The sequence below is a fragment of the Sus scrofa genome, chromosome 1, assembly GCF_054392235.1.
Source record: "Sus scrofa isolate SSC_HxYL_T2T_F1_AM1 chromosome 1, Sscrofa_HxYL_maternal_Yorkshire_Landrace_v2.0, whole genome shotgun sequence".
Classification (NCBI taxonomy): domain Eukaryota; kingdom Metazoa; phylum Chordata; class Mammalia; order Artiodactyla; family Suidae; genus Sus; species Sus scrofa.
In genome coordinates this window covers 105,455,061-105,467,287 of record NC_139383.1, presented here as the reverse complement: position 1 = coordinate 105,467,287, position 12,227 = coordinate 105,455,061, and the positions used below count along the sequence as shown (strand labels likewise).

Here is a 12,227-nt window from a genome sequence, read left to right as displayed (position 1 = left end):
AGAACGGGGACCAGGTCAGTAGACCTCCCTTGAGTGCTTGCTGGTGCCAGTGGGGATTATCAGCTCTCAGGCCTATCCTGGCTCTGGCTCAGGTTCTCCCATCCAGGGAGTTGGCTCTAGAGGCTCGCTGTCCTGGAATAGGATGCTGCAGCCATGGGCATGCAGATGGGCTTCAATGGTACAGATATCTCAGGATATGAAGCAGTGGTGAGCCAGGAAGCCAGGTGCTGACTCTGCGTGCATGCGCTCTTCTGCGTCTTCTGCTCCTGCCTCCCGCTTCCAGTCTTTCTGACTTTTGTCTCTCCCAGCGTAAGTCTCCCCAGCGATTTCTTTGTGTGTTTGCCTCCCTCTGTCCTGTCCTCCTCCAGCTTCCCACACTCTCATTGTCTTTGCCTCCACCCCAACTCCACTCCTTTATTTTTGTCTCTCTCCCTTAATTGTCCATTATTTAGAACCAAAGCCTATTATTCATAAATTATTTGGTTGAATAAAAACTTAACTTTACCATTCATACATCTAAAAGCATGAGAGGTGAAACAATACACATTTTTCACTTAACGCTAATTTTATAGCAATTTCCTTTATGTCTCCGTAGGTGGAGCTCCTCCCACCCTTTACATCTATATCCCTTAATATGCAATTGCCTTTCTGCGCCCCATCCGTGGTGTCCTCTGGGGCCAGTCCTCTAACATACTGTCCTTGGGAGACAATAAGAACTGTAGGAAGAAGTGGGGCTCATACAGGGATGAGACCCTGGTCTACACTGCTTCCACCTCTCCAGACTTTAACCAGTCCCTGAATGAGTTTTATACACCTGGACAGTGGTGGGGGCGGGGGGCGGGTCACAGACAGGATGGAACAGCCTTAACTTAGAGATGGGCCGAGTTTCTGGATCCTCTGAGTTGTTCGGGAAGCTTAGGGGCCCAATGGGAATTGTGGCCAACCTCCAGAGATCCTAGGCATGAGCTGAAGGGAAAGAAACGGAGTATAATAGTAATAATAATAATAAACCAATAGTATTAGCAAACTCTTAACAAAGAGTGTTCCAAGAGCCAGGCATTTTTTAAGCACTTAAAAATGTTTAACTCACATAATTCTCATAACCACTGATAAAATAGGTAATATTATCCTCATTTTACAGAAGCTTGCCAGAAAAAATGCAGAATGGCCAGTTCAATTTGAATGTCATACTTACCTGGCTGGGGAGATACCATGATCACAAAAGTGAAGAAAATGTGGTATATTTATACAATGGAATATTATTCAGCTCTAAAAAAGAATGAAATAATGCTATTTGCAGCAACATGGATTGACCTAGAGATTATCATACTGAGTGAAGTAAGTCAGACAGAGAAAGACAAATATCATATAATATCATATATATGTGGAATCTAATAAAATGATGCAAAAGAATGTATTCAGTTTGAATGTCAGAAAAGCAATGGTAATGTTTCAGTATAAATATGCCCCAAGTATTGGATAGGACATATTTATACTAGAACATTAGTCCTTGCTTACCTAAAATTCAAATTTAACTCTGGGTCCTGTGATTTTATTGGCTAGGTCTGGCAACCCTTGCACAAAGAGGTAAAGAAACTTGTTCAAGCTCATGTGACTGTAAGTGGCAGAGCCACGATTCAAACCCAGTCTGGCTCTAGAGGCGAGTCCTTAGTTACAGCACTCTGCTGCCTGTCTTGTCTCTCATCCTGCCTTCCCTTCCATTCAGGTACCTCCATTGCACTGGGATCACCCTCTCCACTAAGGAGTGTTACCTGGACCTCCCTTCCCTGGTTGGCACCAGCTGTCTGCTGTGCCAGCTCCTTAGCCATAGTCTTTGTAACTTCCAGAAACATAATTAGGTCATTCTATTAAAATCCAATAATTCAACCCTTAGGTATGAAGCACCTCTTATTGTACAACACTCTCTGCTAAAGTAGCTCTGGCTAACAGATTGATTCTGGAAAAGGCTGGAACAGTCCCCAGAAACCCCTCTTCTTCTAGATTCCTCCACTATGACCCTGGCTGAGGGTCTACCATGCCCTGGGCACTGTTAGACAGCCATTTCTAATGGGGTGTTGGGAAACCACATCCCATGTTTGTCATCTACTCCAGGCAAGTGATTCTAATGGTGTGATTGCCAGGCTAGGGAGGATGGGAGGGCAGTGCTGTGGCAGGCAGACAGGGGAGCATTTGGGCCCCATGAAGGTCTCTCATTTCTCAGCCCATGACTGCTCTTTCATGAGACCCTCCCAGAAAGACATTCCCAACCTTTCCTCATTCCCCATCCCCACAGGTACTACTTCCCATGTCAACGCTGGCTGGCAGTGGAGGAGGATGACGGCCAGCTGTCCAGGGAGCTGTTACCAGTGGATGAGTCCTATGTGCTGTCACCAAGCGAGGATGAGGAGGGTGGGGGAGGTGGTGACAACAACCCCCTCAACAACCTGGCCCTGGAGCAGAAAGGTTTCCTAAACTAGAGCTGACTTCTCCCCTCCAACATCCCTCCCCTCTGTCTCTCTCTCCTACTAGGTTTCTATCTTCCCTTCCCCTGTGGGCTTTGGGCACTTCCTTCTCTGGCAATATATCTGTACTTCCTCTCATTCCTCCATGGCAAGAATGGGGAGGTGAAGGGGGCGTACTCTCACGTCTAGCATAAGGCGGGGTATAAACTACATGGCTTTGCGTGGAGTTACGGTCAGGAATGGAATGGAATAGGATGGAATGGAATGGAATAGTTATAGATGGTTCTGACTTAGTCTTGTATCCTCCCCTCCAGGCACATTGTAGACTCTCAATACAAATATTTTTTGTCAAGGAAAGGAATGAACTTTCAAAAGTTCTCTGGTTTTGTGCTCCCTTCCCTGAAACTTGCATCCCTAAAATTTCCTAATCCAGAGGAGTCACCTGGCTGATGAGCCTCTGAACCACACATTCACCCCAAGTCTTCCCTAAGCATCCTACAATTTTATTGATTGAGGGTTTCCTGTGTGAGCCAGAGGTAGGGGGACCTCGTATCTTCCTTTAGGAAGCCTCCAGACTAAAGGCAAGGGCAGATCAACATGAGCTGCAAGTAAAGTCATTCACAGAAATAGTCAACATGGGCAGAGAAATGTGCTCAGTACATTTTCTCCCTCCTCCCTTCATGGGAGGTGCAATCTGCCACTCACTTCTCCACACTCCTCTCTTGGCAGATAAATCTACAACATTCTCAGTGACCATAAAGACTGGGGACAAGAAGAATGCGGGCACTGATGCCAATGTCTTCATCACACTCTTTGGCACTCAAGACGACACTGGTAAGAAAGCATTGCAGGGATGGGATTCACCCAGGTTCCTTTCCAGAAAGACTGGGAGATTCAGTGAAACTCCCAAGGAAACCCTGGTCATGCCTCTGTCTTCCTTTTTTAAAAAATTTCCCTTTATTGTTTTATTTTATTTTATTGTGGGAAAAATACTTAACATGCAATCTATTTTCTTACCAAATTTTAGATGTCCATTATTGTTGACTGTAGTTATGTGATGTAAAGCTCTCTAGAGTGTATTAATCTTAACTGAACTGAAACTATATGCCTATTGATTAATAACTTCCCATTTCCTCCTATCCCCAGCTCTTGGTAACCACCATTTCAGTCTTTGATTTTATGCATTTGACTTTGGTATCTCATTTAAATGGAGTCATGCTGTATCGTCTTTCTGTGCCTGGCTTATTTCACTCAGCATAATGTCTTCAAGGACCATTGGAGAATCTCCTTTTTAAATGCTGTATAATATTTCATTGTATGTATTCACCATATTTTCTTTATCCATTCACTTGTCGGTGAACAGTGGGTTTTTTTCCCCCACATCTTAGCTATTGTGAGTAGTGCCAAAATGAACATGAGAGTGCTAATATATTTTCAAAAATCTGATTTCAATTCTGTTAGACTCAGAAGTGGGATTATGGGTTCATATGGAAGTTCTATTTTTAATTTTTTGAGGAGCTTTCATACTATTTTCCATAGCAGCTGCATCATTTTGCACTCCCAACTTTCCAATTTCTCTACATCCTCATCAACTCTTGTTGTCTTTTGATTTTTTGACAGTAGCCATCTTGACAGATGTGAGATGATATCTCATTGTGGTTCTGATTTTCATTTCCCTCATGATTAGTGACAATGTACATTTTTCATATACTGTTGGCTATCTTTATGTCTTCTTTGGAAAAATGTCTATTTAAGTCTTTAGCCCATTTTTAATTAGGTTTATTCGTTTTTCTGTTATTGAGCTGTAGGAGTTTACATTTTGGTGATTAACCCCCTAGAGAGATATTGTTTGCAAATATGTTCTTTCATGCTATAGGTTGCATTTTTACTCTATTGATTGGTTCTTTTGCTGTGCAGAAACTTTTTAGTTTAATATAGGCTCACTTGGTAATTGTAATTTTTGTTGCCTGTGCTTTGGTGCCATATTCATGAAATTGTTGCCAAGGCCAGTGTCATAAAGCCTTTCCTCTATGTTTTGTTCTAGGAGTTTTACAATTTCAGGTCTTATGTTTACATTTGTAATTCATTTTGACTTTATTTTTGTGTATGGCATAAGTTAATATGCAAATTAATTCTTTTACATGTAGACATCTATTTTCCCAGAACCATTTACTGGAGTGGTTATCCCTTCCTCATTGTGTGTTCTTGCATGCCTCTGACTCTTGAAAGATTCCTTCCAACTAGCCCCATCAAAGAAAGGCAATTCCTTTTTTCTTAAAAATCTCCCTTGATGTAACTTGTCTACCTGGATGATCTTGGATAAGGCACGTAATTTCTGGGTGTGTATCCTTTTCTTTGGATGCAAACTGAAAATAAAAATATACACATCAAAGGATTATTGCAGAGTTCCTGTTGTGGCTCAGTGGGTTAAGAACCTGACATAGTGTCGCTGAAGATGCAGGTTCAATCCCCTGCCTCACTCAGTGGGTTAAGGATCCAGCTTTGCTACAAGCTGCAGCATAGGATAGACCAGCAGCTGTGGCTCCAATTTGACCCCTAACCTGGGAATTTCCACTCGCCCTATATGCTGCAGGTACAGCCCTAAAAAAAAAAAAAAAAAAAAGAAGGGGTGGTTATTGCAAAGCTCAATAAGAGGACATACACCAAAAAGCAAAAAGGAAAGGAAAAATGCAGAAAATGCCCAAAATGCCCAGTGGATGGTAATTGCACAGTCTTAATTTGATAAAAGTTCAGGAATTTGGTCATTATGAGGAGAGACTAAAAGAGATGGTCCGACTAGGTTTGGGGGGGTCTCAGACCCAGCCAGTCATGTTGGGGTCATTTGGTTGACAGGAATGACCCTCCTGAAATCCTCCAAGACCAATAGTGACAAGTTTGAGAGGGACAGCATTGAAATCTTCACAGTGGAGACCCTGGACCTGGGAGATCTGTGGAAAGTCAGAATCGGCCATGACAACACAGGTCTGGCTTCCCTCACTTCTGTTCCTGGCTCAGAACGTGAAGAGCATGGGCAGGTCCCCATGGGTATCTGGGAAAGAATCTGGGGTTGGCTTGGCTGTCATCTGCCTTCCACAATGACACAGCTTCCTCAGTTCCTTCAGTCTGGTAGAGTCCTGGCTGCGCTCAGAGATTCTGGTCTAATCAATCAAGACACTGGTAATTTTTTTTTTTTTTTGGTCTTTTTGCTATTTCTTTGGGCCGCTCCCACGGCATATGGAGGTTCCCAAGCTAGGGGTCGAATCGGAGCTGTAGCCACCGGCCTACACCAGAGCCACAGCAACGCTGGATCCGAGCCGCGTCTGCAACCTACACCATAGCTCACAGCAACGTGGATCGTCAACCCACTGAGCAAGGGCAGGGACCGAACCCGCAACCCCATGGTTCCTAGTTGGATTCGTCAACCACTGCGCCACGACGGGAACTCCAAGACACTGGTGATTTTTAAAGCTTTCCTCAAATCCTCCACCCTGAGAAATTTTAATGTGCAACCAGATTTAAGAATCCCTGATCAATGGTTCTCAAATTTGAATGTATATCAGAATCACTTGGGGAGGGGCTTGTCAAAATACATATTTCTGGGCACCATCCCCATGGTCTTTTATTCAGTAGGTCTGGGGTGGGATCCAAGAGTTTATATCTCTCACAAGTGATGCTGAAGCTGCAGGTCTGGGGGCCCCACTTTGAGAACCACTGATGGAGCCAGTCCTTCCCAGGACCCACTGACCCTGCAGCCAGACAAAAGCTGTGCCTCAGTTTGTTCTCTCTCAGAAAAGCAGGACTTATTTTCTTGGTCTTCAGACCATATCCCCTAACCCTGTGGAAGGAGGGCTTCCTCCTGGCCCCTGGGACTGAGGGATAGCATCTCCGTCTGACTTCCATTTCCTTCTTTAAACCTCATCTCTTCCCCATCCTCCTTTGCTCTTGCGAATTTCACTGACAGCAACCTGGGGTATGATCCAGCTTCAGCTGGATGGTGCACATTTTAACAGTAATCATTCCAGAAGGGATAATGTGTTCATGGAGCTATAGGCACCAGCCATCCAATAGAGAAAGGTGTTTGGAGTCCCTGAAGTTATGCACAGGAAACCCTTTGTGTAGAGGTCCTTGATGGCTTCTGTGTCTCCTTCTCTCAGGCAAGGGTCCAGGCTGGTTTGTAGACTGGGTAGAGGTGGACGCCCCATCTCTTGGAAAGTGCATGACGTTCCCCTGCGGCCGCTGGCTGGCTAAGAATGAAGATGATGGGGCCATCGTCAGGGACCTCTTCCACGCAGAACTTCAGACAAGACTGTACACACCATGTAGGAATCTTGCATGGCAAGGCTGGGCCTCCCCCTGGAACCCCTCATCTACTACCCCAACTCAATCCCAATCCCTCATCCAGTGTTACCCTGGGCCAGACCCACCTGGGAGATTTGGGTCTCTTGCTCCTTGCCCAAAGTCCCTGGGTCCTATGCTGGCTGTGGACAGAGCCCTGGACCCCAGGAAAGGAAATAGGGAGTGCATTCCACACTCTACCCCAAACAAACTGGTGGAAATAGGCAGAGAGCCTGACTTCTCTAGAGTTTGTTTTCCTTGTCTACAAAATAGAGATCATAAGGCAGGATGGTTATAAGACCCCAAAAGGAGAAAAGATAAAGGAAGGTCTAACAGTGAGGGATCATTATCAACCCTTTCACCAATCCTTACTCCAGTCATTAACATGCCAAAGAAATCATTGCCATATGATTTTATCCTGATTGGGGATAAAAAAACAAACAAACTTGAAAAGAAGGTAAATGTAATTCTTTTACCAGCTAAAGGAAAGGAGGAAGCAGAACAGCTAGGTGAAGTTTTAACACTTCCCTTCCTCTGTTATCATCAGAAAGTGTGCTGGAGGAGAAGGGAGCTGGCCCGTGTGGAGCCAGTGGATGAGAAACAAGGGATAGGAAGAGAAGAGAAATGATTCTCACCACTGTAGACTATCTCATCCGATTGGCAGTTGTCGCCTGAAATATGATGCTCCTGTGTAAAGAGTGTCTACAGCTAAGGACCACATTGAGGACACTTTACAAATGAGGAAAGCAAGGCTCGTAGATGACTTGCCCAGGGTACACAGATAGGTTAGAGCCTGTGCTTTCAGCCAACTCTCTGATGTGAGAGGCACGGAGACTCTGGTCTGAGGTGACAAGGGCATTTCCGTGGGCATGACAGGACACCTCCTCCCACCCTGTGGTTGCTAGGCAACCACATGAAGGTTCGGGTCCCTGGGTACCAGCTCTCCATGAAGGGGTGGGCCTGGGGCAGTGGTGCTGGTGAAGAACTTGACCTGCCTACGTTTGTTTCCTGTTTTCACCTCCTCTCTGACTTTGCCTTTTCCCCCTTCCCTTAGTTGTCCCTTATGAGATCACCCTCTATACTAGCGATGTCTTTGCCGCTGGAACAGACTCCAACATCTTCATCGTCATCTATGGCTGCGATGCTGTGTGCACCCAGCAGAAGTACCTGTGCACCAACAAGAGGGAGCAGAAGCTGTTTTTTGAGAGGAAGTCCGCCTCCCGTTTTATAGTGGAGGTACCGGGGTTCAGCAGTCTGCCGGGGGAACCAGGACTGGGGCGGGGGGGATGGACTGAAGGCAGGGAGGAGAAGGAGCTTTTGTCCAGAGTCTGCCATATGCCTTTCACCTGATGGGCTGCCGCGAGTGAGAGGGATGGACAGTTCATCTAACCTCTCTGAGCCTCAGTATAATCTGAGTAGCCAGGAGGACTGTGAACTTGCCCCTCCAGGACCAGGGTCTGGATCAAAGGTGATAACGAGTGGCTAGGGCTTGGAGGAAACTAGAGGCATGATTCCAGTTCCACTGGGGCCATCTCCAGCGCTACCAACAACAACAGGCAGGTATTCATGGGGAAAGCTGGTTGCCAGACTCATTCATCACATAACTGTGTCTCTCATTCACTCACCAAGCTATGGCCGATACAGAAGAGCATTTGGTATGTTGTTTGGCTCCCTCTCAGCTCTGGTCTGAGAGTTTTGTTGTTCAGTGCTTACTCTGGATCTAAGTTGCCACGTCCACACCTTGGTATCCTGTACACTCAGTCCAGTGTCTCCCTGTGCATGCCACTCTGTGCCAGGTGGGATGGGAGAGACAAGAGACTGTGGCTGCAAGGGGCTTGCAGTCCAGCTGGGAAACCCCAGATCTCACATGAGGCTAATGGGAGAGTCTGGTGATCATCACAATAACTGATCCTGAGGTTAAAAATGTGCTGTCAGTGCATTCCTGTTGTGGCTCAGTGGGTTAAGAATCTGACTAGTAACCATGAAGATGAGGGTTCAATCCCTGGCCTCGCTCAGTGGGTTAAGGATCTGGCATTGCCACAAGCTTCAGTGTGGGTCACAGATATGGCTTGTATGTGGTGTTGCTGTGGTGTAGGCCAGTGGTGGAAGCTCCGCTTCAACCCCTAGCTTGGGGACTTCCATAAGCCATGGACGCGGCTCTAAAAAGAAAAAAAAGAAGGCCCTGTCATAGGGACTTACCCATATTAACCCATTAACTGTCACAGCAACTCTTCTCGTATTTATCCCTCTTTAAAGGTGGGGTAACTGAGGCACAGATTGTTTAGTGGCTTACATAAAATCACACAGCTTAGGCATAGTAGAAGCAGGATTCAAAGCTGGGATGGGCTCAGAATATGTGTGCTTTTATCCCCTGCAGTAGACTAGCCCGTGGTGATGAGGGCAAACAGTGGGGCTGGCTGAGCTGCAGGTGTTCAGAGAAGGGAGGAAGTTCCCTGGAAGTGGTGGCTTTGAGCTGGACCTGGACAGGAAACAAAGAGGAAAGACATTCCTGGTAAAGGGAACATCATGGCCAAGGGCCAGAGGTGGAAGTAAACACATCATGTGCTTTGAAGTTTGGCCAGAGGGGACAGGAGGAGAGTGAGGGGACCTGGGTAGAGGACTGGATGGAGCAAGACTGAAAGGGGGAGGGGAAGGACAAGAACTGGGAGCCTGGGCAGTGGGGCACTCCGGCTAATGGGGACCTTTGGAGATGTGCCCCTTATTTTCTGGACAAAGTCCAGAGCCCCTTCCTTCCTCCTCTGGTGGCGTCTGTCCTGGGGGACTCCTGCTCCCTCCCCACTTTCTTTGGGAGCCATCAGCGCTTGTGGGCAGGTTGCCACCTCGGTGGAGTTTTTAACAAGGAAAATTCAAGGGTAATTCATCTATCCACACAAAGCAACACCTCACCCGCCCAAGATGTCACTGTGCATGAGTCATCCAAGCCTGATGCCGTCAGCACCCAAGCTGTGATTACACCTCAGCATGGCTTCCAGCGAGTTTTATCAATGAAGTCTGCCTAATAGGCAGCTATAATTTGCCCGTAATTTGTTGCCTTTTTAAAATTTTCAAATCTTTGTGGGTGTTGGGGTGGGGGGGTATGATAACTTAGAAACAAACAAGATGCTTTGTATCTCTGTGTTTCCATTTCTAACTGATCTTCAGGTAGGAGGTGGAGCCCTTGACTGTGAGCCCATAACACTGGGTTCAGAGTCTCCTCAGCCTCTGACTCACAAGCGAGCTCCACCCTCACTGTGGCCTCATCTTCAGACACAGGGATCAGCTGGGAAGATCACAATGGCAATATTTACTGAGCACCCTCCCTGTGCCAGCCTTGTTCTAGGCACTTGATGTGTATCACCTCATTTAATCCTCATCACCACTCCAAGAGTTAGGTGGTATAATGATCTCATGTTCCGGCAGAAACAACACAGGAAGGCTAAGAGGAGTTCCCGTCGTGGCTCAGTGGTTAATGAATCCGACTAGGAACCATGAGGTTGCGGGTTGAATCCCTGCCCTTGCTCAGTGAGTTAAGTATCCGGCATTGCCGTGAGCTGTGGTGTAGGTTGCAGACACAGCTCGGATCCTGCATTGCCGCGGCTCAGGTGTAGGCCGGTGGCTACAGCTCCAGTTAGACCCCTAGCCTGGGAACCTCCATATGCCACGAGAGCGGCCCAAGAAATGGCAAAAAAAAAAAAAAAAAAAAAAGTAGGGCTAAGAAAGGTGCTCACGGTGTCAATTAGCCAGCAGCAGAGGTGGGATTGGGACTCGGGCAGTTCAGCTCCAGAGCCTTCTCTGCTTAACTTTTTCACTCTCAGGAGAACCCTAGGGTCCCTGCTGGCTTGGAGACCATCAGAGTCCAGCCCCGGGGCCCGCCATCCAGGCCAGCCCTCCCCTGCCTTCTTGCTCTCCTGAGGGATCACTGCTTGCAACTGAGTGGCTGGATGATTCAGGTGACAAAAGGAAGCCGAGGTCCACACATCTTGAACCTCAGAGATGGGACAGGAAGGAGGAAAAGAGGACCCTGGACAGAGGGAGAGGCAGGTTGTGCCTGGCAGCTCAGTGTCCTCAAGTGCAGATCCTGTGAACCACAACTCGCCCAGAGCTTCCTGTTTTCTTCTGTTCTGAGAGTATAAGGCCCCCTGAAATCACTGTCTTGGTTTAATGATTCAGAAAGCCTGGGGGCTTGCAGGGGACATCATCTTTCTGATGACACATGGGGGAGCTTGCTAGGGGGAGAGCTAGGGCAACGCTGCAGCACAGCAGAAGCAACAGCAGCTATAGCACCTTGTTAAATAACTCAGGGTGTCTCCAGCAACAGGACACCATATCAATCACTTGGAAGGAAAGAATCATTGACAAAAGGAAGCCCATCTATGATCTCAGACCCAGAAGTGACCTTGAAGGGTTGCCTTACCCACGTGCTTACCTTCTGCTGAACAAGACCTTACTCTCCCTTTTTGATGGATCTATTGAATCTTGGAAGGTCAGGGGGCTCAACTAGATCACCCAGCTCCTTAGGCTACAAGTTGTGGGAAGGAGGTGGGTGGGTGTGGGAGTTGGAGGAGGTTCCTCAAGCCAGGCTGATGGGCCGCCCCTTGCCTGCCCACTGCTGGCAGGGGTGTGGGGAGGAGGAAAGCACTGGTAAGAGCTGTTCTAGTTCATTCCCGGGTCATATCTGTCGAGGGTTATAGAGGTTCTGTATTTGATGAATGACTCAATCTATCATTCAGATGCCATTCACTCATCAGGAGCCTTCATCCACCCTAGAGCTGACTATACCATCTCCTTTAGGTACCTTGATGGAGCAGGCCAAGCAGGTAATTCTGCAGAGGAGGTGCCAAGAACCCCCGAATGCCAAAGCAAACCTCAAGGCATGAGTTCCATGCACTGACCATGAGCCAGGATACCTGGCTGTTATCGTATTCCCTGCCCTTAACTTCCTCATCTCTTTCCTACCTGTGATTGCCCACATCCCCACAGGGAAGAGGCAGGTTGTAAGCCGACATGTACAGCACCATTTCATCAGAGAACATGACACATGAGAACTGGAGAGACCCAAGAGGCTCCCAGAAGCCCTGCCTTGGGACCTGATAGGATACTGGAGGATAGCCTGGCAGAGAGAGCTGGGGAGGCAGGTGCCAGCTGAGTGGACACCCCGCCTTGTGTCTGGCCACCTCTCTGCTTCCTTAGAGGGCTCCAAGGGGAGGACCCAGGAGTCAGTCACTCCTGACCAAGTCCCTCCCCTGTACCCTGTACCATAGGCTCCAGGCAGGAGAGGCGAGAGCTTATGACTCCTGGATTTCAGGGACCCACTTCAGCATGCATATATCAGCTTTTCTGTTCAAGGGGAATTTGACACACACTCTGATGGTTAAGATCCAACACTGTGTGTGAGAGAACCCTGCTGACTTTGCCACATCCATTTTACAG

The 12,227-nt window shown here is 47.4% G+C and overlaps 1 protein-coding gene across 2 annotated transcripts in view; it reads left to right on the top strand.

Moving 5' to 3' along the window:
* Window positions 1-12,227, top strand: part of LOXHD1 (lipoxygenase homology PLAT domains 1) — a 196,111-nt gene that overhangs the window by 115,809 nt on the left and 68,075 nt on the right. For both annotated transcript variants that reach the window (XM_084964969.1, XM_084964963.1), the window contains 5 exons: window positions 2,294-2,463; window positions 3,192-3,296; window positions 5,316-5,444; window positions 6,617-6,781; window positions 7,852-8,033. In XM_084964969.1, coding sequence (XP_084821095.1) covers window positions 2,294-2,463; window positions 3,192-3,296; window positions 5,316-5,444; window positions 6,617-6,781; window positions 7,852-8,033 — 751 coding nt within the window. The remainder of the gene's footprint in view (window positions 1-2,293; window positions 2,464-3,191; window positions 3,297-5,315; window positions 5,445-6,616; window positions 6,782-7,851; window positions 8,034-12,227) is intronic.